This window comes from Globicephala melas, chromosome 8 (assembly GCF_963455315.2).
Source record: "Globicephala melas chromosome 8, mGloMel1.2, whole genome shotgun sequence".
Classification (NCBI taxonomy): Eukaryota; Metazoa; Chordata; class Mammalia; order Artiodactyla; family Delphinidae; genus Globicephala; species Globicephala melas.
Window position 1 is genome coordinate 15,285,902 of NC_083321.1, and position 27,377 is coordinate 15,313,278.

Genomic DNA, 27,377 nt, shown 5'->3' on the forward strand with positions numbered 1-27,377 from the left:
CTAAGTACGTGGCGGCTGCTGTGACGGTGATGATGATGGTGATGATGACTGGGAAGGAAGCAGGTGCCAGGGAGATGCGCCTGGCCCGCACGCCTTGCCTCCCCGCCTGCCCCCTGTCAAGTCATGCCTTGCCCTGCAGAGTCGGCCCAGCTCTTACTCCCAGCTCCACCGCCGGCCAGGGTCCTGTTCACAGCATCCTTCTCACCCTCACCCTCCTGACCTCCTCTCTGCGGCCCCCTGGTGAGCCTGCCCCTGTCCTCTCATCCTAGCAGACCCCAGGACAGGGACACCTCTGGGCCCCCCAAGACCCTGAGTCCCCCAGGGACCGTCACCAAGAGGGTCACTGTCCCCCTGGAAGCCCCAGAGTGGGCTCACCCAGGTGTGTGATGCAGGGCAGAGGCCAGACCGCTCCACTCCTGTCAGCTGCCGTCAGCAATTTCCCGCCCCCGCTCCCCCCGACCCCCGGAGGCTGCTGGGGCCTCTCCAGCTCCCACCTTACATCCTTCCCTCGCGCCAGCCCCTCTGAACTTGCAGCTTTTCCTGCCGATGCCCCTACACCCCCAGCATCCTGCAGGAAGCCCACTCCTGTTCCCAGAGGGCGCTGCTTGAGGCATCCGAGGTAACGTTAGTGAGGGAGCAGGGAGCTTGGCTCTGGGCCTGACATTCCCCCAGCCCAGAAGGCAGGTGCTGGGGAAGTGACTTCAGAGGGGGCAGCTGGGGTGAGGGGGTGCTCATAGCTCGCTGCCCTCTAGCGGCCCCTCCTACCCCCTGCACCTTCCCCAGAAGCTGGGAGGCTCCGCCCCACCAGGCAGGGGCCTGGACACAGATTCCTTCCAGCAGCAGCCTCTTGGACCAACCAGCAGTTCCTGGGCCGGAGGCTCCAACCTGCCCGTTCCGGTCCAAGGAGGCCCACCGCAAGGGGATGAGGAATTCCACCGAGGCCAAGGACAGTCATAGGAATAGGCGGCATGGGAAGTAGCCAATTATGTACCTTACATCATTTGATTCCCACTATAACCCTGGGATTTAGGAATTATCGTCCCCATTTCACAGATGAGACTAAGAGAGGTGAAGTCACTGGGCCCATCAGCCCCCAAGACCAGGAGGTGTTTTGATTTTATTTGGTTTCGGCTGGAAAGGGGGTTGCCAGGGGAATGGCTGATTCCTGTGGAGTGTGACTGGAGCGGAGGGGGCTGAGTGATGAGCCTTCCACCCCTTTCCTGTTTGTTCCACTCGCTGTTCATTATTCTACTTCCTTCCACAGGATGCCGGAGGCCTTGGATGGGCCCCAGGGGTCCCAAGCAGCGCTCAGCAGGGACCGTGCTGTCAGCAGCGGGCGGTTGTGTGCGTGTACACGTAGGTGCATGCAGGTGAGCGTACAAGACTCCCTACGTTCACCAGAACACAAATGCCATGTAGGTGTCATCACAGCCGTGTTCTCAAGAGCCTAGAACAGGGCCTGGCACACAGCAGGTGGCCATTAAGTATTCTTGGCATGAATAAATGAATGAATGAATGAGCCTTAGCCCACAGGTTCCAAAGACCCCGGGGAGCAGTGGGATATCTTCCCTGAGGCAGTGTGGTAACTTCGGTCTCTGTCCGTCTGCAGGGGAAGGAGGTGGTGGCAGTCCTGGCCCACAACAAGTGCTGGTGGCTGGCCACTCCAGTGTCACCGTGACCCCCTTCACTGCTCCTTGGCCTGAGGGACTTGCTTACCTGGAAGACCCCAGGGCAGGGCCTGGAGGAGGCTCTGCCCTGAAACAGGCAGGATCAGGGTCGGCAGCGGGTTGCTCTGTCTGTCCTGGAATGTTCCAGGCTGGCAGACATTTGACCTTTCCTGCCTACCACTGGCTGGCCACCCACAGCTTAGTGTGAGCAGAGAAGAGCTGGGAGTCTTCCCAGCCAGGAATGGACTGAGCTCAGGGGGTTTCAGGGCCCCTGTGTGTGTGTGTGTGTGTGTGTGTGTGCGCGCGCGCACGCACACGGGGGTGGCGTCCAGCAGTACTCACCCATACAGCCATGCCAGTTATTAAAACACTACTACAGTTCTCTACTGGTGGATGACAGTCCCCCCAGGCCAGCCCCTAGGTGGCCCTGCACCGTCCACCAATCCACACAGAAGGACCCTATTCCAGCTCAAGTCTGGCTTCCACTCCCATTGGTCAGTGTCCGTGCCACACAGCTCCCCTGAAGTCCAGCCTCCTGGACACTTCCTGGGCACTGCCATTGGCTTCCCCCAAAACCCAGAGAGCAAGCTGGCGCCCACCTAGGCCTCCTGCCTGGCCCCAGGGGCTCAGCAGCCAGGCACCGTGGGACCCTTGGCCAGTCCTCAGAACGGCATGTGCCCTGGCCTGGAACTTGGTGGGAGAGACAGCGGCCCGGGGGTGGCCCCACCCCACAGAAGGCCTGGCAGCAGCTCAGCTGGCCCAGCCGCCAGGGAGGGACGTCAGAGGCTAGAAGCCCATGGCCCCTGTGGACACATGACTGGCTCTCGGGGCCAGCTGGGAACTAGAGAAGCCAGTCCACAGCACCTCCCTGTGGAATTTCACGGGCCTGGGGCAGAAGCGGGAGGAGAAACTCGGTCCTCCCAGGAGGTAGGAGTGAGTGGCCAGCAGGCTCAGGGCGATGGTGACCAGGTTTCACAACACAACCCTGGGGTCATCCCAGGAAATCTGGGGCAGAGGGAGGCTGTGGAGGCAGGAGGATGTCCTTAGAGTCCGCTCCATGACGCTCCAGTCCTGCTGCCAGGCCAGCACGTGCCTCAGGAGGTGGGCATGCCAGAGGAAGCCGGCTGCGGCATTTAGCCCACCCCCTAATCACTTACGACATCTTCCCTGTCTTCTCTAAAATATTTTCAGGCACAGTTTTGAACCCACTCCTACTCTCTGTGGCACAGGACCCGTGAGGAGAGGCCAGGTAGAACCTTCTATACTCCCCCATCCCTCCCCTTCACCCACTCGAGAGGGAGGTAGCCAAGGTCCCATTTAGGTCGGAGGTCAGCTGGTGGCTGGGACAGGAGTTACCTCAGGTCTCGCTTGCCCCCCACCTTCTTGAGACTCCCAGCCTCAGCCCCAGAGTCCCAGGCATTTCACGCTGTGTTCTCAGCTAACATCTGCTGTTGCTCTTTGGGGAAGGGGCTCTGGGCTTCCTGGACCATCCTGGCGCTCCCATTCTTCCACCCAGGACGAGGAGGGTGGAGGACAGTTGTGCACGGGGAAGAAAGGGGCCCGAGGTTTCCTTATGCTCAGCTGATTACTAACCCCAGCCTGGTGTCGTCCCCAACTCCTGGGTCCTGATGGATCCTGAGAAAGCGCCCAGGCAGAGACCCCTGTCTGCAACACCCAACACCCTCACACCTACCTTTCCAGGTGTCCCACTAGGGGCCCCGTCCGCAGGCGTCACTGAAGGGCAGGGAAGCGCTGCCCTGTGGCCACCTAGACTCTCCCGCCACAGCCTACAGGACCCCGGGCTCCTCAGCGCCCTCCTCCTGCAGCCCCTCACTGTGCATTTGCCATCAACAGGTTGGGCAAATCAAATAAACGTGTTTATTTCACCCAAGTCTATACTTCCTCATAACTTTACTTTTCTCTAAGTTTTTATATTTTATTAGATGCACTTCCTTTGTGGAACGAGGCAGATTATACACGAAATAAGCTGGGACAGCTTCACTCAGAGCCCTCAGCCCTCTGAGCTTGGGAAGAGCTCCAGGGAGAGTCCCTGACTGCGGCGAACAGCCCCTTGGAGTTGAAGGTTTTTTCAGCCCAGGGCTGTGCCCGGCACCTCCCACAGGCCCGAAAGCGGGTTTGCCCTGGATTTTAGCAGCAGAAAGCCTCTTGCAAGAAATTAACTGGATTCAGATCAAGAATTAGACTGTCTCTAAGGTGCACCCCTCCCTCCTTCCTGTACAGACAAGGGCTCTTTCCCAGGTCCACCCTCCAGCCCGTCTCTCTTTGGGGAGCATCTGTAGCTAACATCTTTTCAGAGCCTGAGAAACTAAAGCAACTTGATTCAGGAATTACCTTGGAGGGCTGCTAAAGATGCAGTTTCCTTCTCCCCAGCCCAGATCTGCTGAGCCCTGGAATCTGCACTGTAACCAACCCACCCGACTGAGAGACCCACAGGCCTGGAGCTGGTGAAGCACCTGGAGTGACCTGACAACAACTCTGGGTTCCACCAGCTCCAAGGCTGGGGCGGCAGCGCCACCTGGTGGGTCCTGCTGAAACACCTCCACTACCCTTCTCGCCCCGCTTCAGGGAGGCAAGTCCCCCACCGGCCCCTTCCTCTGCCTCCAGGGCCCCGTCCCGGAGAAGTTGGAGAGGAGGAAATGGCAGAACAAGTGCCACCCTAGACTGGCCATTCTCCCAGCCTTCCCCACCCACCACACCGCCCCCTCCACCCCAGGGAACTTCCTCCTCATATGTCCTAAAGCCGCCATGATGGCAGAGCATCTGAACACCTCCTCTGGGCTTTGTGATGCTGGGCAGGGGGTGTGTGGGGCTCACCCCTGTGCACAAGTAAGAGCTTCCTTTAAAGTCTCATCTTGCGTCTTTAAAAACCTCCTGAACTCTGCACATCTTACTCCATCACATTTCTTTAATATGAAAACGTTTCCTTCCTTTGTGAAAAACAGATGCTCTAGAAAGAGGCGGAGTTCATTCTGTGGCTTCACTGATGCACCCCCGCGGCCAGCCCAGGGGCACCTGTACCCTGGTCTCGGAGGCCGGAACCTAGGGGTACCATCTACACCTGTTTGAACACACAAATCCAACTCCAGCCACGCCGGCAGCCATGCAAATGGACAAGAGGCAGGCGTCACACTTCTCATGGCTCCAGCTTGAACAGGGGACCAGAGATGCCCCCAAAGGGCCCCCGGCCCTGGAGACAGCAGTCAGGCGCCCACAACGCTCTCCTGCAGACCCAGCCACTCTGTTAACATTACCTCTCCCCTGCGGTCCTCCCCCAACCCGGGGAAGCAGCATCCCCACCGTGGCCGGCTGGATCGTTACAAATCTCTTTAATAATCAGTCATCTATGTTTTACAGAACTGTACACAGGGCCCCTCCCCACTCCCCTACAAGGCACAGCCTTACCCACCCAGTCCCCAGGGGACAGAGGACAGGAAAAAGCATCCTCTAGCTTCCCTGGACAGCTCAGGGTCCTGGAGAATGCAGGGCCAGCTCTGTGCCACACCCGGAGGGTTCACCCGTCTGATTCCCTAGGCGGCCCAGGGCCAGTCCAGACCCTCTGGCCCAGGCAGTCCCGCTCCAGCCCAGCTCACTTAGGCACCGCTCCCACAGCACGGCCCAGACTGATCTGAGCTGCCCGGGTGGGGCTGGCTCAGGCTGGGGAAGGGGTGCTCTCCTCATGTCAGGTAAAGCCCCCCCTCCCACCTCAACGAAAATGTGAAAACCGAGGACAGTAGAAACAAAGTAGTGGAAACAAAGTTGACCCACGCAGTGGGCAGTCATCCGACAGCCCAGGGCGCCTTATCCACCCCGCCCCCAAGTTTTTAATACACTTCCTCCCGTGCAATATACACAGCCCCCAAGGCAGGTAGAAACCCAGCCCACCTGTGCAGGGAGCGTCTTCTCGGAGTTGCTAAGACAACCCTGGCAGACAGTGAGCGGAGGAGCCACAGAAGAGCTGGGGCTTAAGGCTGGCGGCAGAAAAGCAAAGGAGAGGGGTCCAGGCCCCAGGACGCCCCCCACTTCCAGCCAGCACAGGACGGACAAGGGGTCTTAGCAGTGAGGTGGGAGGCAGGCCTGGAGGGGGAGCCAGGGAGACCCCTAGGAGCCCTGAGGTTGGGGGACAGGCAGGGAGGTGGGGACAGCGGCCACTTCAGTACTTGGGGACCTTGCTGTAGTCTTCGGAATGGATGTGCCGGCACAAGGATATGGAGAGGAGCATCCCCAGAAGCTGTCGAGGGAGAAGGCGAGAGTCAGAGTCAGGCCGGGCTGCCCAGGTCCCCAGAGGCCCCAGGTCAACACACGGGACTTGACCTGGATGAAGCTGATCCTCAACTAGAGCCTCAGGACCAGCCTGTGATTCAGGCGGCAGAGGGGCCGGCGAGGGGCAGCGGTCAGGCCACGCTAGCCGCAGGGCCTCTAGAAGCTGAAGAGCCTCAACCCGCCCCTCCCCGCACTGGAGGCCTGCAGAGCAGGGACGACCTGGGAGGGCAGCATGGGGAGGGTTGGAGGGGATGGGACCCAGACCTCGATGACAGCGACGCCCACACACACGCCAAGGATGATGCCCAGGTTCTCCTGCAGCCAGGCCTGCACCTTCTCCATGCAGCCCTACAAGTGGAGAACACAGCCACGTCACCCCACGATGGGCCACTTCACCCCATCACTCAGAATCACCAGGAGGGGCCACCCCCAGCCTGGAGGGCCAGCAGAGAGGGGTCTGGGTGTTCCTTGAACGGAGACATTGATGAATACATAGATGAGCGAGCCAGGGGGACTGAGGGTCTGAACCCACTGTGCACCGAGCCCAGCCCTACCCGACAGCCGTCCACGCACCTCCTTGTACACAGGCCACTCGTCGGGGTTGTTGCTGCTCTGGGTCCCATTGCCAACGGGGGCCTCGCAGAAGCCCGTCTGCGGCGAAATGCTGCTGCTGTCCTCGCTCTTGTTCTTGCAGGAACAGGGGTAGGTGATGTTGATGCGATTCATGAGCTCGGCGTTTTCTGTCCAGTTGTAGAAGCTGGCCCAGCCGCAGCACTTCACCTGGGCAGAGGAGGGGACAGGCTGTTCGAGTCCATCGCCCACGCAGCTGGGGTCTTCCCGGACAGGAGCTCAGATCTGCCCCTTCCAGCTGCCCCCAAGCCCGGTCTCGGCCAATCCACCAGGATTAGAGTTTACGCTTCACTTTGGCATTTGTGAGCCACAAGGGATTTAAAGGGGCTCTCGGGATACACCATAAACGATGAAAACAGGAGGAAACAAAATCAGCAAAAATATACAGCAGAGCAGGAGGGACGGTCAAGTTGGAAGAAGATGGTCAAGGTATACGGGACGTGAGGCGGGCAGACGGCACACGGCTAAGAGTTTGGGGGCTGGAGTCAGGCTACCGGGTTCAAATCCCATTTCTGCCACCTACCAGCTACTCAACTCTGATCAAAGTGCTGACCTCAACTTCCCCGTCTGCAAAATGGAGGGAACGAAGGTTCCTAACTTGGTCTGTTATAAGGACTAAATGAGACGAGGCAGGCAAGGCATCCAGCTCAGGTTGGAGAGCACGGTAATCGCCCGGGTAAGGCCAGTTCCACTTTTCGGCTCTGAGAACATGCTGCAGCTGAGGTTTGGCTCTGAGCTTCCTGGTTGCCAGAGTGAAAGGGGAAACACGGTACATCTGCCTTTTTAGAGGAGAAAATGCTCTAGTTCCTGAGGCAAAGAGTCTTTCTGGGAGCTCATGAAGGGGACCCCGAGAGGCTTCAGATCACATGTGGGCTTGAATTCCCGACAGGACTGGGACCTCAGGGACTAAGCCTGTGCCGGGAAATGCCCGGGAAGGCAGAGCAGAGTCGGGGGAGGGTCCTTTCCATTTCTGGCCCTACCCTGTGCACAGGCAAGCCGCTGCACTTCTCTGAGCCCCGATTTCCTCACCGGAGAATGGGGTGATGACAGCCACTCTGCTAGGGCCCCCGGGAGGCTGAAGGGCTAGCATGGGAGAGCTGTGTGACACCTTGCCCAGCGCGAGGTCGCTTCCCCACCTGCTTCCTTCCTATCTCGGGTGGGAAGTGCCTGACCAGCAGCGCGGTGGCCAGCAGAGGGCGTGCCAGGCTCGCTCAGGCGTTCTCCGGCTCCAGGCAGTTTCTAGTCTAGGATTTATTCTTTATGTTGCAGGTGCCTGGCTGCCTCCTCTCCAGCAAGAAAGGCTGGCACCTCAGACCTCTGAGGGGCACCCACAGGCCCTCCCACACCCAAGCAAAATGAGGCAGCTTGCCTTGGTCCTTCGACTGCACCAGGCAAAGCCCCGCTCACCAGGAGCCCCTGCGCTGACGCCCCCGGTGTCTCAGGGGTTGTGCGTGATGATTAAACATCACCACCCACATGCCACATGATAAGTGCCTCGGGCTTTATAAACTCATCTCACGTAAGCATGGGTCAACAGTCCCATTTTATACATGAGGAAACAGGCTCAGAGAAGGCCTGGCCAGGAAGTAGCTGAGTTTTGTATTTCAGCCCTGGGAGCCTGACTCACCCTCTGTTTTCTTACCACCATCCCAAGCAGCATCTGACAGTCAAATCACCTAGAGGCCCTGCAAACTGCAGGAATCCCCAAGTCAGTCCACCACCTCCCATGACGGGGTGCTCATCACCTCCCCAGGGACCCGCCTCTGTCCCCAGGCTCCTTGAAGGGTAACACTTGTTCACCCTGGGACACCCCGCTCCCTCTAATCTTAGCAGAGGGTCTCAGCCACTGTGGATCAAACCAAAGGGGGCATGAAAAAAGTCTCCCTGTGCTCCTGGAGCCCTCCAGATGACACAGGCCCCCTGTGTCACCAAAACTCTGTGAAGCACGCAGGCTAGAATGTGTCACCCTCCCTTCTTCCCAGCTCAGATGATGGACATGCCCATGTTGCCGGGACAGAGACCCATCTCTAGTCTCCACGCTCTCCTGGTGTCAGGCTTTCTCGTGCTGTCCTGTCCCTGCCCCTCATATCCCACAGGTCTCCCCAAAGGCAGCCGGCAGGCAGTGCCGGCAGGTCCTAAGTGACTGTTGTCTGCAGGGCCCTCTGTGACAGAGGGGGAGCTGCAGCATGGAGAGGGCGGCTCCTGGCCAAGGGCACACATCTGGGACCACCAAAGCGGGGCAGCTGGGGTCCCATCACTGAGGGCGCTTTGTGTGTGTGCTGATTGGTCCATCATCGAGGCAGGCTGGGAACCCAGTCAGTCAGTCAGTCAGTTGTCAGTTGTTTCATCCATCAGTCGGTCATTCATTCATTTAGACAATCGGTCAGTCATTCTGTTAGTCATTCAGCCGGTTTGTCAGTCATTCTGTCAGTCAGTCTGCTTGTTAGTCAGTCAGCCAATCAGTCATTCTGTTAGTCAGTCAGTCATTCTATCAAGCAGTCAGTCAGTCAGTCAGTCAGCCAGCCAGTCTCTCTCTTTCGCTTTGAGGTGGAACACACACACACACACACCAAAGTGTACAAATTCAGCTTGATGAACTTTGCCACCCATATTGGCATAACCACCACCTGGACCAAGATTTGAATAGAACATGCCTTTCACCCCTGAAGGTTCCCGCGGCTCCTCCCCAAAGGCAGCCTCCACTCGGACCTGCGTCAGCATCTCAGCTCTGGCACCCAGTTTCTTTTTTTTTTTTTGATCAAATATTTTTATTTTAGGAATTTAAGGCTAATCAGTAGTAAGAAATCTGACAACATACTTTATTATATCAGCAAATCATAGAATCATTTTCATAGATATGGAAGCTGTCAATAAACGTTAACTTTCATTCCCAATTAAACTAGAAGCAAAATGGAAACAAGGGGATTCCTTGGGGCTGTGCATTTTAGCTGACAACCATTATTGAAAAACTTAAGCTTTCTAACCTTTATGGTAAAATACAAGGATTCTGAACTGCTAACCAGCTGATTGCAAACAGCTGGCCCGGTAACCACATAACTTTCCAGAGAACTAGTTAGCCAGACAAGTTCTCCTTTAGCTATAACCACCAAACTCTCTTATGCTACAAAATGCTCAAGGCATTCTGCAGATTGTCACGGCACCCGGTTTCTTAACCTCCAGGGGGAGCTGTCAGCACGCCCCAGTCCGGCTTCAGAGGAGAGGGTCGAGGGCTACCCCTGCTTCTGGTCACTTGGGGACAGCCCTGGAGCAGCCTCCAGCGCCCGGGGCCCCTGGGCGAGGAAATGCTGGGGGTGGCAGGAAGCGGGGCGGCTCAGGAGCCCTGCCCCCAACAGATACACACTGACACTCAAACCGCTAACATCGTCTGTCTGTCAGGCACACCCAGGCCCACAGACGACCAGCCACAGACACACAGACACGCAGAGGCCAGTCTCCCACGTCCCCTCACCTGAGCCTGCACGTAGTCCCAGGCCTCCTGAAGGCTGTCCTCGTGACCATCCGTGTAGTTCTGAATGAGCTTGGTCACGATGCCGCCCATCTCCTGCTTCAGCTGCAGAGGGGAGAGTGAGGACCGAGGTCAGATTCCCCGAAACCCGCACCCCACCTCTGGTCATATGTGCTTAAGCTGCCTCTCCCCCACTCCCCCCAAACACTGGGGACACGCTCACAGCTCAAAAGGGTTTCGTCACCCATTCCAACCAATTTTCAATTTCCTGGTACTTCCTGGGCACCTTCTCCCCCGGTCACCATGCTAAGCCCAGTGTGGTCAGGGTCAAAAACTCCCACCTGGGCTTCCCTGGCAGCGCAGTGGCTGAGAGTCCGCCTGCCGATGCAGGGGACACGGGTTCGTGCCCCGGTCCGGGAAGATCCCACATGCCGCGGAGCGGCTGGGCCCGTGAGCCATGACCGCTGGGCCTGTGTGTCCGGAGCCTGTGCTCCGCAACGGGAGAGGCCACAACAGTGAGAGGCCCGCGTACCACACAAAAAAAACAAGAAAACAAAAAAACCCTCGCACCTGACCGTCTCCTCAGTACTCAGCAGCACATGACCCTTTAGATGGGAATCTGTCCACGTCACTGCTGAAAACCCGCCAGGGCCCCTCACCACGCTCTGGAGACACACCGCTGTCTCCTCAACAGCCCACAAGGCCCTACGCCATTTGGCCCTGCTCTTTCCAGACTTCGTGTCCTCTCATTGTCCTCCCTCTATTTCAGTTACACAGGTCTTGCTGTCTTTGTGCGAGGCATACTCCTGCCTCAGGGCCTTTGCACTTGCTGTCCCCTCCGCCTAGGACCCTGTTTCCCCTAATATGAATGCGGCTGACTCTTCCACTTTCTTTACAGCTCTACTCAAATGGCACCTCCTCAGAAAGGCCTTCCTGGACCACCCAGAAAATGTCAGCCCTTCTCTGTCTCCTCCAAGACCCTCCTTATCCTACAAGGGGAAGCATGATATATTTTTCTTCATAGTCTCGTCATTACCTGCTCCCCTGTTTCCAGGATTTATGGTCTCTCTCCCCCACTGGAACATCAGCTCTGCGGGGGCAGGGACTGGGTCTGACCCAGCCTGGCCAGAGTAAGTGTGTGGCGAGCACGGGTAAGGGATGCGTGTGTAACCCCGCCACCTGCCCCACACCAGGGCCCCACAAAGTTTGCATCCCGCCTGTGCTGGGACTCCAGGGCCCCCCATGGAGGAAGAGAGAAGCACCTGCTTTTCACTAACCCCCCAGAGAAAACAGTCATTTACAGTGAAGGCAGGCTCGGGGTGCAGAGATCAAAGGGCTTCAGCCCCCAAGGCCTCTTACTGGGGCTCTGAATAGAGGATCTCACCACCGCAGCTTTTCAGGAGCAAGTCAGCTGTGCAAGGGAGGCAAACCCGAAACCAGCCTAAGAGCTGCGGACACGCTTCCCTCGGCCCAGAGGCCGGGCCCCACCTGCCGACTTTGCCCAGGGGCCTCCCCGGGTGCCCCAGCAGGGACAGGCTGGTCATGGTCATCTGCTGTCCCTGCAGAACCCTGGGGCAAGGTGCCCGAGAGGGGTAGGGGCACCGAAGGGACAGCCCCGCACCTGGTCCTCTGCTGCTGAGAAAGAGGAATTGGGGAGATGGGACAGGTGCCTCCAGGGGGGCGCTTACAGAGCCTGGCTCAGAAGCCCGTGAACAGGGCTTCCGCCAGCTCCTCACGAATGCAGCGCTCAGAGAACCCACATCCTCCAGACCGACCTTCGAGCTGCTGCGGGCCTTCACCAACCCTGCGAGACCAGCCCCACCCCCAGGCAGCCCCACCCTCTGGAACTGCTCTCTGCCCCCTCCCTTTCCATAAAACTCTTAGCGAAGCATCAATACTTCTTTGATATCACGCACACGGAGCTCTACAATTTGCAGAGCTTGCCTGTCAGTAATCACAGCAGCTGCAGCTAACTTTGATCTCATGCTTACTATTACCAGCGCCATGCTAAGGACCTTTAATGCAGTATTTCACTTGAATCCTCTGAGCAGACCTATGGCCCAGGTACTGACCTCGTTCCCTCATTAGGGAGGTGCAGAAAATGAGGCCCAGAGAGGTTAATTAACTTGCCCAAGGACTCACAGCCAACATGTGAAGAGCTGGGGTTTGGACCCAGGCTCTTCTGATTCCGGAACCCAAGTTTTTACCCATTAAGCTCTATCGGCATTTAAACCACATGTCCGTACCTTGCAGCAGGTCAGAGCAGTTTTAAGGAGGGCCCAGAGAAGCTCAGTGGTTTGCCCATGTCACACAGCGGGGGTTGTCTGCCTGCAGAATCTCAGTCTTTTTGCCCCGACTGTCTCTGCTCCACCTCGACTCCCCGGTGAGCAGATGATCCCTCAGGCGTGGAAAGGAGGGGGTCCCCAGAGGCATGTGCATAGACAGCCATCTCCCCACATCCTCCCACCCACCCTCCCCCACCGACCTGGGCTCTATTTATACCCGGCATGGTTGCCGCAGCAGCAGCACAGACTTCCCTGTTTCAGGCCCCAGAAATGAGAAGGTCATGGAAGCTGGGTGGTTTCCACTGAGGCTGGGTGGTTTCCATGGAAACACCACAACCATCCTCCAGCCCAGAATGGGGCTGAGGGACACAACTGGGCCACGGGGACCATGGCTGCAGGGGCTGGTTCAGCTTGGAGCTGAAGCAAATGCCCAAGAGGCAGTGTCAGGAGCCCAGGGAAGTTACCCTGGCAACCAGGCCATTCCTGAGACAAGAAGGAGCAGGGAGGGAGAGTGAGAAGACACTCGCCATCTCACTTCATCCCTGCTGCAACCTCTCTGTGGTTTCTGCCTGCCCCACAGCTACTCTCCCTTCTTGAAACAGCAGTTCCCTTGCTTAGCAGTAAGCACCCCTCAATCCCTCCATGTGGCTGGGAAGCCCTGCCCCCTTGCTGCCATGGGCAAAGACCCAGGCTGCCACTTAGTGCCTTCCACACCCTGACCACAGCAAGCGGTCTAGGGATGGGCATGTGACCCGAGGTCACACACATGGGCCCTCTATTTCTGCTAATCTGGTGGGATGAGGGCCTGAGCTGTTGGTGGCCACCCCAAGAGCCACTGGGGATAGCTGGCCTGAGGAGGGAGCCAATGGAGGGGAGCAGGGCTGAGCCTGGAGAGGGACAGTCTTGGTGGCAGCCTTCAGAAGCCTGGATCCAGCTGAGCCTGCAGCCAGCTCTGGGTTGCTTTCACATGTAATAAAGAGTCTTGCCCAGGAATGGCCGCATAATTTACAACCCAGTGCAAAATGAAAATGCAGGACTCCTTATTTCAAAGTGATTACGAATTTCAAGACATCAAACCAAGCACGGCACCCTTCTAAGTGTGGGACACTGTGTGGCTGCTCGGGGTACACACCCAGGAAGCCAGTCCTGGTTCTGCCCAATACCATCCTCCCCACTTCCCAGAAGACAAAACCAGGGCTCAGACAGTGAGAACAACTTCCCAAGATTAGACAGCCGGCAAGCAGACGAGATATGACCATAACCTGCCATATGCAGCTCTGGAACCCTGAGATTCTAATCACAGCAGGCCACCCACCATATCCACCTGGCCTGAGATCCTTCCATCCTCTGGCATGACTCTCTTTCCCCCCAACCCCATGCTGTGCTTTTATGTCACCTTGTAGTGTGACTTTTCTCAGAGAGGTAGAATTAGAAGACACCTTTGAGTCCAACATATCAACCAAACGTAAGAATCCTCCCCATACTTTTCCACGCTCTGCTTAAATGCTCCCTGTGATGGGGACCTCAGTATCACACAAAATAGCACATTGCAGGTTGGGGAGGCTCTTGATACAAGCAATTCATTTTAAGTTGAGCCTAAATGACTTCTACCCATTAGTTTTTATCCTCCCTCTCCCTCCCAAGTCCCAGCTGGGACCACAGAAAACAAATCAAATTGTTCTCTCCCAGGACAAACATCATTCAGATAGTTGAGACTCACCCACGTCCCCCTTTACCCCCTCCTCCCCAAGGTAAGTCTCCAGGCTCCTTTGATGGCCCTTTGGGATGGTGTTCAGCCCTCTCTCCATGCTCTAATGTGTCAAATTGCCTCTTACAATGAGGTACCCCCATGCAATGTAAGGGACCCACACCTTCCTGTCCCCTCCCCGGTTTCCCACAGAAGGTGTTGCCAATGCTTTGAGGCTTCATCCTGGGATCCTGGCAAGAAATGAGGACCCTTTGCCCTGGTGAATGTGGAGGGGGTGGCATGTTTACTTTCAGTGACCATCCAAGTCTTTTCTGAGAGTCCGGCTGCAATCTACATAACCAGTTACCCCAGATTTCAGCAGGAGGACCACGTCGTATGCTCCCGGCCCCGCCCCCACAGGCTCCCTGAGGGTGGGGCCTGAGTCAGGTATGGGAGCCATGCACGCAGGTGCTTGAGAGTCTCCGCCCATTGCTCTCCACATTCCTTTCCAGAAGGACAGCCTGGACGCCTTCTTCCCCCCTTCCCAAAAGGGAAGAGAAAGGTCACCATCGCCTCCCCCTGTCCTGGCTCCAGCTGCCTCCCTATGGCAGTAGAAACCCAAGCTAGTGGATCAGGAAGCTTCCATCGCAGGGAAACAGACATCTCAGATGTCTCACAGAGCGGCACTGTCCTCAAGGAACACGTTTCACCACGTGTGCACTCAGTCCTATGCGCATGGCTATTTGGCTACTTTGGGCTTCTTAGGTGGGAGAGGGAAGGAGGAGGGAGGGAATCACAGTTCTCCTGGCTGGCCACCCTCTCTGGGGAGCACACAGCAGTCCAGCCCAGCCAAGGTCACCACCCCCAACCCCTGGCTCCCACCCAGACCCTGCGAGCCCCTTCCCTCCACGCTCTCAGCCCTCAGACCTGCACAAGCCCCTGACATAACCTTTCAGAGCCTCAGTGGTCTCACACGTGCAGGTCAGTGGTGCAGCCTGCATGAGTGCACCAAACCCAGCTCCCAGCACATGCTGGGAAACAGTTACAAGTTCACCTCCTTCCTCACTGACCTCCCACCCTTCACTGCCTGGAGAGAACAAGTCAGAATCCCAGAGTATCAGAGCTGGGAATGGCCCAAGAGGTCACCTGAGGCTCAGAGAGGCTGGGTAACATGTTCAAGGTCACACAGCAAATAGCGGCGCCCCCCCATCTCAAATCCCGGACACAGGGCCCTGAATCCCAGACCTGTCCTTTTCCCACTAAACAGGGGCTAGATAGTGATCAGATGAGGAAACAGCCAGAGGAATCTTAACTCCACACCTAAATCCTGGTTCCCACAGCCCTTGTTAATACGAACATTAATACTGGTGACAACAGGAACAGCTGCCATTTACTGGGCCCTTACTAGGCATTAGTGAAGTTAGTAATGGTGACAGTAATAATAAACTCTTGCAACGATGCCAGCAAACATCTGCTCTGCACCAGGCGGACACTATGCCCTTCCCATCTGTCAACGCTCTCCAGCCTTGCCACCACGCTATCAGGTGGCCTTTGGGGCCAGTGGGCTCTGGCACTGAGAAACGTTCAGATTTTAGAAAGGGCTGGGAGCTATGTGTCACCCGCCTCCCCACAATCTCTCCCATTCATATTTCCCAAGGGGCACCTAAAGGGGGTAAACCATGGCCATCAACAAGCTCATTTCCGTTCCGGTTCTATTTTGCCACCAAATGAGTTGCAAATGGTATTTTTGTTTTTCAAAGTGTTTTTTGGACTTCGGAATCGCAGATAAATAGAGCAGACCTGTAGGATTACTGCCATTTGACAAAGGAGGGAACTGAGGCACAGAGAGGCTGAGTAACTTGCCGAGGGTGTCAGAGCAGGGCTCTAGCATGGGCAGTTTGGTTCTGGGGTCCAGGCCCTGGGCCACCACTCTATATTTTCTACAAGCCTTGCAGTCTGGGTTCCCTGCAACCCTGGCAGGGGTAGGGGCCAGCGAGGTCTATTCTCCTCCATTGACAGACACAGAACCCACGGCTTGGAAGGCCTGTGCTTTGCCCAAGGCATCCAGCCTCCCCTGTTGCTGCCCTGGGAACAGTGGCCGCTGGGAGGAAGGACAGATAACGGCCCTGGAGACCACCTCAGGGAGAGCCCAGAGGCTCAGTCCCTCCCACCCGCCCAGGAGGCCTGGAGAGAGAAGGAAGATCGGACCCATCGCCTTCCAGAAAGCCTGCTTCCTTCAGGCTCACACAAGTCCCACCTCCCCAGCTGGGCCTCATCTGCAGGAATAAACACCACCAGGGCATGTTTAGTCTTCCACTGGTATTTACAATGCGCTAGGAAAGAAAAAATAAATCATTCATTCCAACTCGGGCGATCGAGTGGCGCCAGCACTTCCCCAGCAAAGCCAGGAAATTTCCCCGCTTTCCAGAAAAGGAGGTGGGCCAAGGTGAGGCCAGCTGGGGCTGGGGGCGGGAGGTGTGAGGTGTGGAGCCTGGGGGTTGCGGGGAAGCACAGGAGGGGACGGTGAGGTACCACGACAGACACAGCCTGGACTGGAGTCAGGAGAGCTGATTCTCCAAACGAGCCCTGCTCTGGGGCCGGGGGGCATCTCTAAGGCATGGCTCCCTGTCAGCGGCCAGGCAGATTATACCAGCTCGAGGGGAGGAGCATGGAGTAGAGGAAGGCGTGGCCTTGGGTTGGAGGGATGGAGATGGAAATCTCTGCTCTGATGCATCTGAGCTGGGTGTGACCGTGGCCCAAAGTCACTGTTTTTCTGGGCCTCAGTTTCTTAAACTTGAAAATGCTCTCAAAACTAAAACGTGCGCCAAGTGACTAGCTCAGCCCCTGGGACGTGGTTGGCACTCACAGATGGGCACCGTCTTTATTACTGTGAGATGGGGAAGCAGGGGTGAAAAGGTGGACTTTTCAGGCAGGACTGACACCCCTGCCATGTTGACCAGCTTCTGAGTCACAGGAACCGGCTCACTGGGGCCCAGTTCTTAACCACTCTCTTTGTAATATACCAGTGACTGGGTCCCAGAGAAGCCCCAGGTGTCACAGGGTGGAAATGAAGACCTAATCCCATAGTGCTTGCACTGGAAAAGCAGTTTCCCTTCCCTAAACACTGGCTTTCTGTCTGGCACCAAGCGAACTTCCTTTCATCTACTAAACTGCTATTTCCCCTTTTGCCTTGGCTGCCAGGAAGCTCAGTGTTCAAGTTAGCTCTCAGCTGCTATTGAGCATGCTGTCCCTAGCTTCAGGAACAGTGGCCTTCTTCTGTCTCAGTGTGCATTCGGATCTTTCTCATAATGATTTTAGTTGCTCTATGCCTATGTTGGAAGCCAGCTCCAATTCTCCTGGGAAACAGGCTGGGTGGATTATACATAAGTAAAGCAGATTCAGGTAGGAACCACTATAATGAAAATTTCACCAGCATGAACCCAGAAGCCAGGCTGCCAGGGTTCAAATCCTGGCTTTGCCACTTACTAGCTGTGTGACCTTTGGCCCGGTGACTTAACCTCTCTGTGCCTCAGCTTCCACATCTGAAAATGAGGGTATTCATACCCGTGACCTCAAAGGCTTGCTGTGAGGAACGAATAATTAAATGCAGTACATGCAAAGCGTTTAGTGCCAGGCTTGTTCTAAATTCTATTAAGCATTAGTTGTTGATGTTGCTGTAATGTTTTCTCAGCTTCCTTCCAAGAGAGATCTGTGGCAACTTGACCTTCAAGTGGTAAAATGTAGGAGATCACCTGGCCGCTGGCTCTGCCAGCCCAGTCAGTGGACAAGAACTGTAGCCTTGGAGGAAGGCAGGGTCCCAGCCTCAGCTGAGCCGTGGGTGAACTCCAACTGGCCTCAGGGAGCCTGGGCTCTCACCTGGCCTGGCCACTGACCACTCTGTGCCCTCACCCCTCACCTGCAGGATGAGGAGGTGAGGCTCAGGGAAAGAAGGAACGTAAAGTGGCTAACACTGTGCCCAGTATCTGGTGTGTGCCGAAGAGGGATTAGGGATGAGGGGTTATCATCACTACTACCGCTGCTGTCGTTGTTACTCATCTCTCTGGGCATCTGCTTCTCTGCCCATCAACGTAACACTTACACGGCAGAGCTGCTGGGAGGACGAGACAATGTGTATAAAGCTTCTAGAAAATACCACGTGCACGGAGTAGGTGCTTCACAATAACCATGACAGCCACAATCGACTGGCAGGCCCGATAGTCATCGCCAGCTCCCTCTTCTCTTACGTCTCTGTCTTTAGAGGCTGAAGGCTGGATACTCACTTTCTCAGCCTCCCTTGAAGCTAGGGGTGTGTTAATAACCCAGACTGGGGGAGACTTTTGGGAGGCTTGCTTTTCTGATAAAAGGGGTGGCCATGGCTGGCACTAGCCCACTCCCTTTCTTCAGGCCACAGCAGCACAGATGTTGTACCTGCTGCTGTGGCAGCCATCTCACGGCCATGAGGTGAGTGGCAAGATGAAGGAAAGCCGTCACAATGAGGATGCTGAACAGACAGCCAGAACCAGGGCCTCCGAGCTTCCGAACCTGACTTCTGGTTCAGTCAACAACAAATGTCCTTAGAGCTGAAGCCCCAGCATGTCTGATTTTTTATTCCTCAACGCTGAGTGTCTTCCCGCTGACACGGGAATAATGTTTTCATGGACAGTCTCCTCCCTGGGCCTCATCTGTGGATGAGGTGCCGAGAACTGTGCTAAGTGTTTTGCTAAGATAAAGATCATCTCACTGAATCATCACAGAAACCCTGAGAGTTAAATTTATTAATGTCCCCAGTTTACAGAAGGTGAAACAGGCTCAGAGAGGAAAGCAGCTTGCCCACGGCCACACAGCTAGAAAGTAGTGGGATCGAGCCAAGATCTGGGCCCAGCAGCGCCTCCACCCACCTGTACTGTCCTCTCCTCTAGCATTCTGCCATGTGGCCACAGGGGGCTGGAAGCCTGGGAGGCTGACCTGGCACCTGTGGGTTCCCGGTTTTTCTTTTCTCGGCTGCAACGCATGGCTTGCGGGATCCTAGTTCCCTGACCAGGGATTGAACCCGCACCCCTGGCCGTGAAAGTGCAGAGTCCTAACCACTGCACCACCAGGAAATTCCCCACCTATGGGTTTCTCTGTGACAACTAAGAGGCCTCTTGTCTAGCCCACGTCCCAGGCCAACCCTGCCCCCCACCCCACGTGGCTGGTCCAGCCCAGGTCAGGGGGTGGGGACGAGGAGGGTGCTTACCTTGCCCATGTTGAAGTAGAATAAGACCCCAGCAGTCACCTGGGCGATGAGAATCAGGAGGACGAAGGCAAAGTACTGGGAACACAGAGCAGGCACAGAGTCAGCTGGGGGCTCCTACCAGGTCCTACGCGCCTCAGACGCCCTCACCCAGGCTGGGCCGGGGCTCTACTCAGGCCCCTCTGGGCGGGATGGGGGGGGCTGGGCGGGCGGTGCTGGAGGACCGTACTCACCATCCCCAGCAGGCAGCGGACCTCATTGACAGCACCAATGCAGCCCAGGAAGCCCATGAGCATGGTGAAGCCGCCCACGCCAATGAAGACATACGCTCCCGCCTTGAGCGAGGTGGACGAGGTTTCTGCGGGGGGACAAGAGCATCCGATTCAGCCTATCTCGCCCGTACTAAGTACAAAACCGGGGCAGGGCTGCTACCAAATCCCTGCCTTGGGGTCAGGCTCTGGGGTCGGCCATCCAGCCGGAAGCCTGTTCCTGCACCAGCTCTGGAAGCTGGTCCCCTAGATGTGCGCCCCACCCCCCATCTATCCTATCCCCACCTCCCAACCGGCCCGCTTTCGTTTTTCTCCTTAGCGCTTACCAGGATTGAAAAGACTCTCGTTCTACCGGCCTATCTCGCTCATTGTCTGCTGCCTCCACAAGCCTGCGAGCTGCACGAAGGCAGGGACTCTAGTCCCTGCTGAACCCCCCACCCCCAGAACTGTGTCTGGCACAGCAAAGGGCTGGATGAATAACTGTTGAATGAAAGAACCCCAGACTGGCAGGTTCCGCTGAGGCCGCAGACGCTGAGGGCCTGCCTCCCTCCTCGGCCGTAACCAAATGCTGGCCTCCCTTGCCCACTCCCTAGGCCTCAGGGGCTTCACATGTGCCGTCTCCCCTCTGCCAGAACTCTACCCAGTAGGTACCAGCACGGCCATCTCACAGATGAGAAAACTGAGGCTCAGAGAGGCCCACCAGCATGGGCCAGAGCTGGGATTTGGAGACAGGCAACCCCCCAGCGCCACACTCTGCACTGAAGCACGGGCACGTGTACGGACACAGGCGTGACGCTCATTCATGTGCTCAGCCCCCAGAGATTTACCCGGGGCCCACCGCATGCCAGGCTCTGTGCCACCTGCTGGGGACACAGCCGTCAGCCTGCCGAGGTCCCCACGCCACGAAGCTAATGGGGTGAGGAGTGTCTCTTCTGGCTGTGTGAAGGGTCGGGAAGCTACTGAAGCCGGCTAAGGTCAAGGACATGGGCAGGGAGGGGCCGGGGTGGTGGGGGAAGGCTGGTCTGAGCAGGTGACATGATCGCTCAGCTGAGATTGAAGCAGTCAGCCGAGTGAAGAGCTGAGGAAAAGCATTCCAGGCCGTGGGAACAGCAGGTGCAAAGGCCTGAGGAAGGAGTAAGCTCGGCGTGTTTGGAAAATAAAAAGAAGGTCAGAAAGAACGGATCAGTGTGAGTGAGAGAGGAGTCTGACAGGCGACACGCCTGAGGCAGAGAGACAGGGGCCTAAGGGCAGTGACAGAGCCCCCGGGGTAGGTGGAGGTCAGAAGTTTCATCGGGGCACTTGACCAGCATTTCCCAAGAATCCCAACGGATCACACAGGGAGAAGCTCATGTCCTTCTCCAGCTCCCCGGTGTGGGGTGCGTGGGGTCCCCTCTACCCTGAGGCTGTGACGCGCTAGGTGGACCAGGGTGGACGCGCCCCCCGGCAGGCAGGGCGCTGCGGGCTCTCTCCCCTGACAGCCCAGGCACTCCAGGGAGGCTGGCGCGGCACTCCCAGGGTGTGGGGTGTTTCCAGAAGGGGGCCTCAGCAGATCAGGAGCACCTCTCAGGGATGCAGACTCCCGGGTCTGTCAGAGCCAGGCAGACTTTCCAGGAGACCGTCTGGAATCTGCATGGTGAATGTGCTTCCCCTATGTCTCGGGCACAGCCAGGGCTGCCACAGTTGCCCGTCAATAGGCTGACTGACCACCATTCCCTGGGGGCACCTCAGAGGGGCTGAGATCCCCACCTCGACCACGGACGGGGCGTTAGGGCCCTTAAGGAATAACGACAAAGCTGGAGTGTGGGTGGGGAGGAAAGTGTGATCCAGCTCCATCCACTTCCTGGGCACAGACAGAATGTTCTGGAGCTCAGGAAAAGCCCTGGCCAGCCCACTCCACTCTCAGGCACCAGGGGAGGGAGGCCCCCGCTCAGCTCCTCACAGGAGCCCCCAGGAGCCGGACAGAGGCCCCGAGGGGCTGAGTGAGGGGCTTCCTTTTTGCTCCAGGCCCTCACCGCCCTGGCTCTCAGCCGTCAACCACAGCAGGGGAGGCCAGCAAAGTTTGCTTTTCTTAAACTTCCTGGGTTTGGGTTCCAACAAGCCCTCCCAGCGAATACTCCCCCCATCAAAAGGCAAGTGGCACTGCCTGGAAATCCACTGTGTGCCAGCCCTGAAAAAGGCCCTTTATCCAAACCATCTTGCTGAATTTCTGCCGTGGCCCAATGAGGGTAGATCTGCACCCTGATCTGTCTGTAAGGGCCCAGAGGCCCAGAGCAGGCAAGAGGCCGCAGATGGGGCCCAAGGGGCAAGGCTGGAGGCTGAGACCCCCACTCGGGTCCTTCTCTTGGGAGGCCAGCCGAGCTGCGGTGTGGCGTCTCTCTTTTCTCAGAAAATTTCATCAATACCAGTCCCTGTCTTCCTCCTGGGTCTCAGGCTGGCCCTGATCTGAGCAACCTGACTTAGGAAGGAGTGGGGTAGCCCGCACACTGTGCACCAAGGGCAGCATCTTCCCTTGGTTTTATTGGGCCTCGGAGGTACCAGCGAGGTGTGGAGGAAGTGGCCCAAACTGAAAGGGACCGAGGAGCACGAGAAGAGGGTGCCACGTAATCCCAGCTTCGCTGCTAACAGGCTCTGACGCCGGGCAAGCCATTTTCTGGGCCTCTATTTTTGGCTCTGTGAAATAAAACTAATTCCTACTTCTTAAAGATGTTCTAAGGTTCAGATGGTGTTATAAACTCATTTAACAATCACTTATGTAGGGTTTACTATTTACTAGAAACTCTTATTAACTCGCCTCATTTCTCATGATAGCCTTATGATATACTGTCTGTTATTGTCCCCATTTCACAGATGAGGAGACACAGAGCGTGGAGTAACTTGCCCAGGGTCACACAGCTTGCAGACAGCAGAACCAGGATGGGAACCCTGGCGGCCCGGCTCCACGGTCTGTGCCCTTAACCACTGTGCTTGATTCCGCGCGTTACGGTGTGAACGCGGGGCGTGCTGCAGAGCCCTGTGGTACAGGGGATGGGGTCTCAGGAGCCATGCCCCCTGGTCCACATCCCAGCTCCCTCACCCTCTAGCTGTGTGTGTGCCCTTGGACAAGTTCCTTCCCTTCCCTTCAATTTCCTCCATTGTAAAATGGGGTTAGTAATGCCTAGCCCCATGGACTCACAGAGAGGATTCAGTTGGTAAGGGAAGAGCCGTGCCATGCAGGCCTGGCACACGATAGGCCCTGGGTTCCCAGATCTGACCTCACTTGCTGTGTGACTCTCAGCGAGTCTTTTTCTCCTCTTCTCTGAGCCTCAGTTTACCCAAGGGTATAGTGACCGGGCTAGCAGATTGGTGTTTTTGAACCCTGGCTGCCCTGGGAACCCCTGGGAAGATTCTTAAAAACCTCAGTGCTGATCTGAAGTCAGATCCCTTAGGGTGGGGCTAGGCCTTGGTATTTGTAAAGGCACTCGGGCGCCTCCAGGGGGCCTCTAAGGCTTGGCCAGCCTGAGGTTCTCAGCCCCGAACAGGGAGGAGCAGCAGGACGTCCCGGAGCCCCAGTCAGGGTGCAGAGAGCACAAACGCCGTGGGCGGGCTGGGCCTTGAGACTTTGCCCCGAGATGTAGAGCCCGCCGGGTGTGGGCCACAGCCCAGGAAGCGGGAGCCTGGGCCGAGCAGGGCCAAGGGGGATGTGTCCCATGTGGGGAGGGCGTGGGGCTGGAAACCTAAACCTTAGCCCCAGAATGGGGAGCAGTCCCAGCAGAAGTGAGGACTGACAGCCCCAGACGGCATCGGAAGTGGCTGGAGGGTAGATCTTCCTTGCTTCCCTTCATGTGTGAGGGGAGGCCTATCCCCCAGGGCCCCTCCATCACCCATCCTAGCCTGGTTCCGTTTCATTCAAATCAAGCAGCTGTCACGGGCCTAAGTCCAAACCTGCTGCCTCGGGCAGGGCAGCTGCTGGGAGGGGAAGTGAGCCAAGGCCGCACTTGCTGAGGGGAGTGGCATCTCTGTGCTCTGCTCCGCTTCCCTCCCTCCTCAGGACGTCCACTAGACGCTAGCGCAGCAAGCCTGGCAGACTTCCTGGTGGTGACTGTGAGTAGATCGGAAAGGGCGCTCATCATCACCATTGGGCTTCTTTTCCTCCAGCTTCAAGAGTGAGACAAGGGCCTTCCCCTACCACGTGCAGCATTTAGGACCAAAGCTCTGGGGGTTCGAGTCCCACACCTATCACTCAGAGGCTGGGTGAACTCGAGCGAGGGACGTTACTCCTCTGAGCCTGATTTCTTCATTTGTAAGGCAGGAAGTTGCTACTGCACAGGGCTGTTGTGAGATTAAGACAGTTTATCTATGCCAAATGCTTGGCCCCATGCCTGGCACACCATGACCACAAACGATAGACACTGGGCCCGGCACCTCCTCGTCAGCACACTTGCCTGACCCACCTGGCTGGTGCCAGGCACACAGTAGGCGCTTCACACATATCTGACGATCTGTCACTCCTGGCCCTTTTTCTGAACTAGAAAGGGGAGGGGCTGTTGACCACGTTTTGCTGAGCCGGCAAATGGAAGAACTGAGGGTGTAAGAGGCTTTCTCAGGTCAGGGCAGAGGGAGGGGGCCAGGATGGAGAACAAGCCTCTCTCATCCCCCACCCAGTGTTCTCCAGACAACGGCAGCTTTGTTTGGGGAGGGAGAGAAAATTCCTTCTGGAAACCCCTGCAGAGAGGCCCAAGGCGGAGCGGTCAGCATGCAGGACCTGGGCGAGGCCCAAGGTGGAATGGTCAGCATGCAGGACCTAAGCGAGGCCCTGAGGGCGGCTGGAAAAGGGACCGGCGTTGAGGTTCAAGTACTCGTGGGAGCAGCCCTGCCTGCGGCCCCGGCCCCCTTTCAGAGGCAGCTGGGGCAGGCGGAGCAGAGGGGTCCTTACGCAGGACAGAGATGAAGCTGCTCCTGTCGGCCAGGATCCACACCCCGAAGCCCAGGATCACCGCGCCCAGGACCTGGAAGGAGAAAGGGGCAGTTAGTGGAGGGCCGCTCCCAGCTGCCCCTGCAGCCTGGCCGGGGGGACACAGGGGAGCTGCCTACATCCTTGTCCAGCCCAGGGATGTCAGGGTGGCCTCAGGCCCCGCACCTCAAGTCCAGCCAACTCCAGCAACCCAGACAGCAGGGCCATGAGTGGGGAGGCCCTCCTACGCCCACGGGTGGTCAACTTGAGCATACCGGCTCTGGGGGTGCAGCCTGTACCCTCCTACTTATCTCCTGGCCCTGCCCCAGCCTCGGGGCTGGGAGCTTCCCCAACAAGCCAGGCTCAGGGTGGGGAAATCCTCGGGGGACATGACCGTGGGAGCCCAACCCGTCTTCCAGATCTCTCAGCTCCAAGGCCACCTTCCGCAGGAGGCTTCCTGACCCCCAGGCAGACTAAGGGGCCTCTACTGTGTGGCAACCACCGTGGGACACTTCCTTAATAGCCTTTCCCTCTGGGTTTAACTCTGCCACTTGTCTCTCTGGCTAGACTGTGAGCTCCCTGAGGGCAGGGCTGGGTCGCATGCAGCTCTGTGGGCCTGGGCGCACCAGGTGCTGAGGGCCCCCCGCGGATGAGTGAGTTCATGAACCCAACTGTGTAAAGGCAGGATTAGAAAAGCAAACGAATGGTGGTGGGGACGGGGTTAGGGTGGCTGGCATAGGCCCAGGAATTCCCTGCCTCTCTTCCCTCCACCAGGGGGCAGACCCACAACCGGAGCCCACCTCCCCCAGCCTAGATCAGCCCAGCAAGACCCCATTAAGCCAGCCAAGGCTGGGGAAGGGCCTGCAGTCAGGGCAAAAGCACAGGTTCCCTTGAGGGGATGGAGGCGGGGAGGCTTGCATCACCCCATAAGTCTGGCCTTTCCCTGGGGCCTGGCCTGGGTCTACCTGGGGGATAACCCACCTTCAGGGTCCCAGCATGTCACCACCCACCTTTACCACCAGCCCTGGGTCCCCGCCTCAGCCATCATCCCGTAACCTCTGGTGCAAGGGCAGCAGCTACTGATAACGCCCTCAGCCTGCGATGAGCCGCTCGGTCCCAGGGGTTTTTATCAGCCTTGCCCTACAGACCTTAACCACCAGAGCTGGGACGCTGGTAAGGTGAATGGGGCATTTGCCGCACATGTGAAAATTCAGGGGACACCAAAAACACGCAGGAACCAAGATAAACGAGTTTATAGCAATCATTTCTAAGAAATGGAAATTCATGGGGGAAAAGAATCCATCCTGATGAACAAAATATCAAGCTTTTCAATAAAGACAGGCTTGGTGTTCCTGACTTTTCCTTTTGAAAAGGAGCGGGGCCCCGATGTGATGCAGTGCCGCGCTGTTTCTGATCCCACAGTGAGTGCCTCACTCGTCTCGCCCTGGCCCAGGTTCCTTAAAGACAACAGCAGCTGACGACCAGGAAGAGGAAAGTACAAGGACCTCCCCACATTTGTCCCCAGCCACTCACTTGTCCCCTCCTCTCTCCTTGTCAGATGGGCCCTGTTATCGTCCTCACTTGACAGATGGGGAAACTGAGGTCCTAATCTCACCCGAGGTCACCCAATTCACTCATCAGGGGCTCCAAGTCAGGTCTGACTATACAGCTGCGCCAGATGTCGGCACATCAGCTGCAGGGGTACTTCGGGTCCGTCCCGGGCCTTAGCCTAGAAAGCCAGTCCCTGGGGAGAGGCAGTCCCCACCCGAGAGTGCGGGCACCTCAGACTGCACAGCTTGCGGGGAGGAAGGTGGGCTTTACAGGACCCGGCAGTTAGGTTCCCAAAGACTCCTGAAGCCCTGCTCACCCCAGCCTCACACCTCACAGCACAGCTGGCCCGTGGTCTGCCCCTGCCACCTCAGACCCACGTGGCGGAGCCCCTGTCCGCTCACCTCCTGCACTCACGGGGCAGGGCTGCAGGGGGAACAGTCTTCCCAAATAGAGAATTCAAGACAGGGCAGAAACTTCCCTCTGGGCAAATATAATCCCAAAGAGAGTAAAATCCCAGACTGCCCAGCCAGGCTCCTCGGCTCGCCTCCCGGAACCCAGGGAGCGAAGTACCTGGCGCTGCCGCTTCAGCTCCCCTGCACGTCTGATGACTATGGCCTGAGCACCAGGTGTGCCTGGATCAGCGCCAGGCCACGGGACAGCCAGAAACGAGGCCAGGGCAGGGGGCCGACCAGACTGGGGGAGGAACCACAAAACCCCCTTTCTCTGTGAACCGCGACTGGGGCCGCGGGACACACCCCACATTAACCCACCCCACCCAGACCCACCAGAATCTCCCGACAGGAGCCAGGAGTCTCACAGCCAGCGTCCTACCCCCAGAACGGCCACGGCAGCTGCGGCCTCAGGGTCTCCTAGGATCTGAGAAAAGCTGACGACAGGGCAATTTTCTGGGGAGTTTGGGGTCCGGAGGGAGTGAAGGCGAGGAGGTACACGTGTACCCGCGTGCATGCATGAGCACACACGGCAACCAGAGTGATTCTGCCAGACCACGAGTTCAATCGTGTAACCGCTTCCCACTGTGCGTGAAACAAAGACCCAGATCCTTCCTGGAAGGGCTACGCGGCCCAAGCCCCGGAGAGGCACGCGCTGGCCCACTCCCCCTGTGCTGGACTTCCGCTCCTGCTGCCGGGACCCCACTCTCCCCAGCCTCACACAGAACTCCAGGCAGCTCTTGCTGACCACCCTGACAAGGTCAAGTGCCTTGTTATCTGCTCTCTCTTAGGGGCCATATCCATCCTTCCCAGGAGCGCCTACAACTGCAATGTTATCATCCATTGGAGTAAGCATTTGATCGAAGCCCATCACCCCCCAGAACATAAGCCCTGTGAGTGAAGAAGTCGCGGCTCTCCTGCTGGCGAAT

General features: G+C 57.3%; 1 protein-coding gene across 3 annotated transcripts in view; it reads right to left on the reverse strand.

The window, feature by feature from the left end:
* Positions 1 to 4,998: 4,998 nt before the first annotated feature.
* Positions 4,999 to 27,377, reverse strand: part of CD82 (CD82 molecule) — a 52,056-nt gene continuing 29,677 nt past the window's right edge. For all 3 annotated transcript variants that reach the window (XM_030864617.3, XM_030864621.3, XM_030864619.3), the window contains exons 3-9: positions 24,431 to 24,503; positions 19,483 to 19,607; positions 19,253 to 19,327; positions 10,048 to 10,149; positions 6,522 to 6,728; positions 6,213 to 6,296; positions 4,999 to 5,916 (exon numbers count right to left, since the gene is read on the reverse strand). In XM_030864617.3, coding sequence (XP_030720477.1) covers positions 5,839 to 5,916; positions 6,213 to 6,296; positions 6,522 to 6,728; positions 10,048 to 10,149; positions 19,253 to 19,327; positions 19,483 to 19,607; positions 24,431 to 24,503 — 744 coding nt within the window. In that variant the 3' untranslated portion in view covers positions 4,999 to 5,838. The remainder of the gene's footprint in view (positions 5,917 to 6,212; positions 6,297 to 6,521; positions 6,729 to 10,047; positions 10,150 to 19,252; positions 19,328 to 19,482; positions 19,608 to 24,430; positions 24,504 to 27,377) is intronic.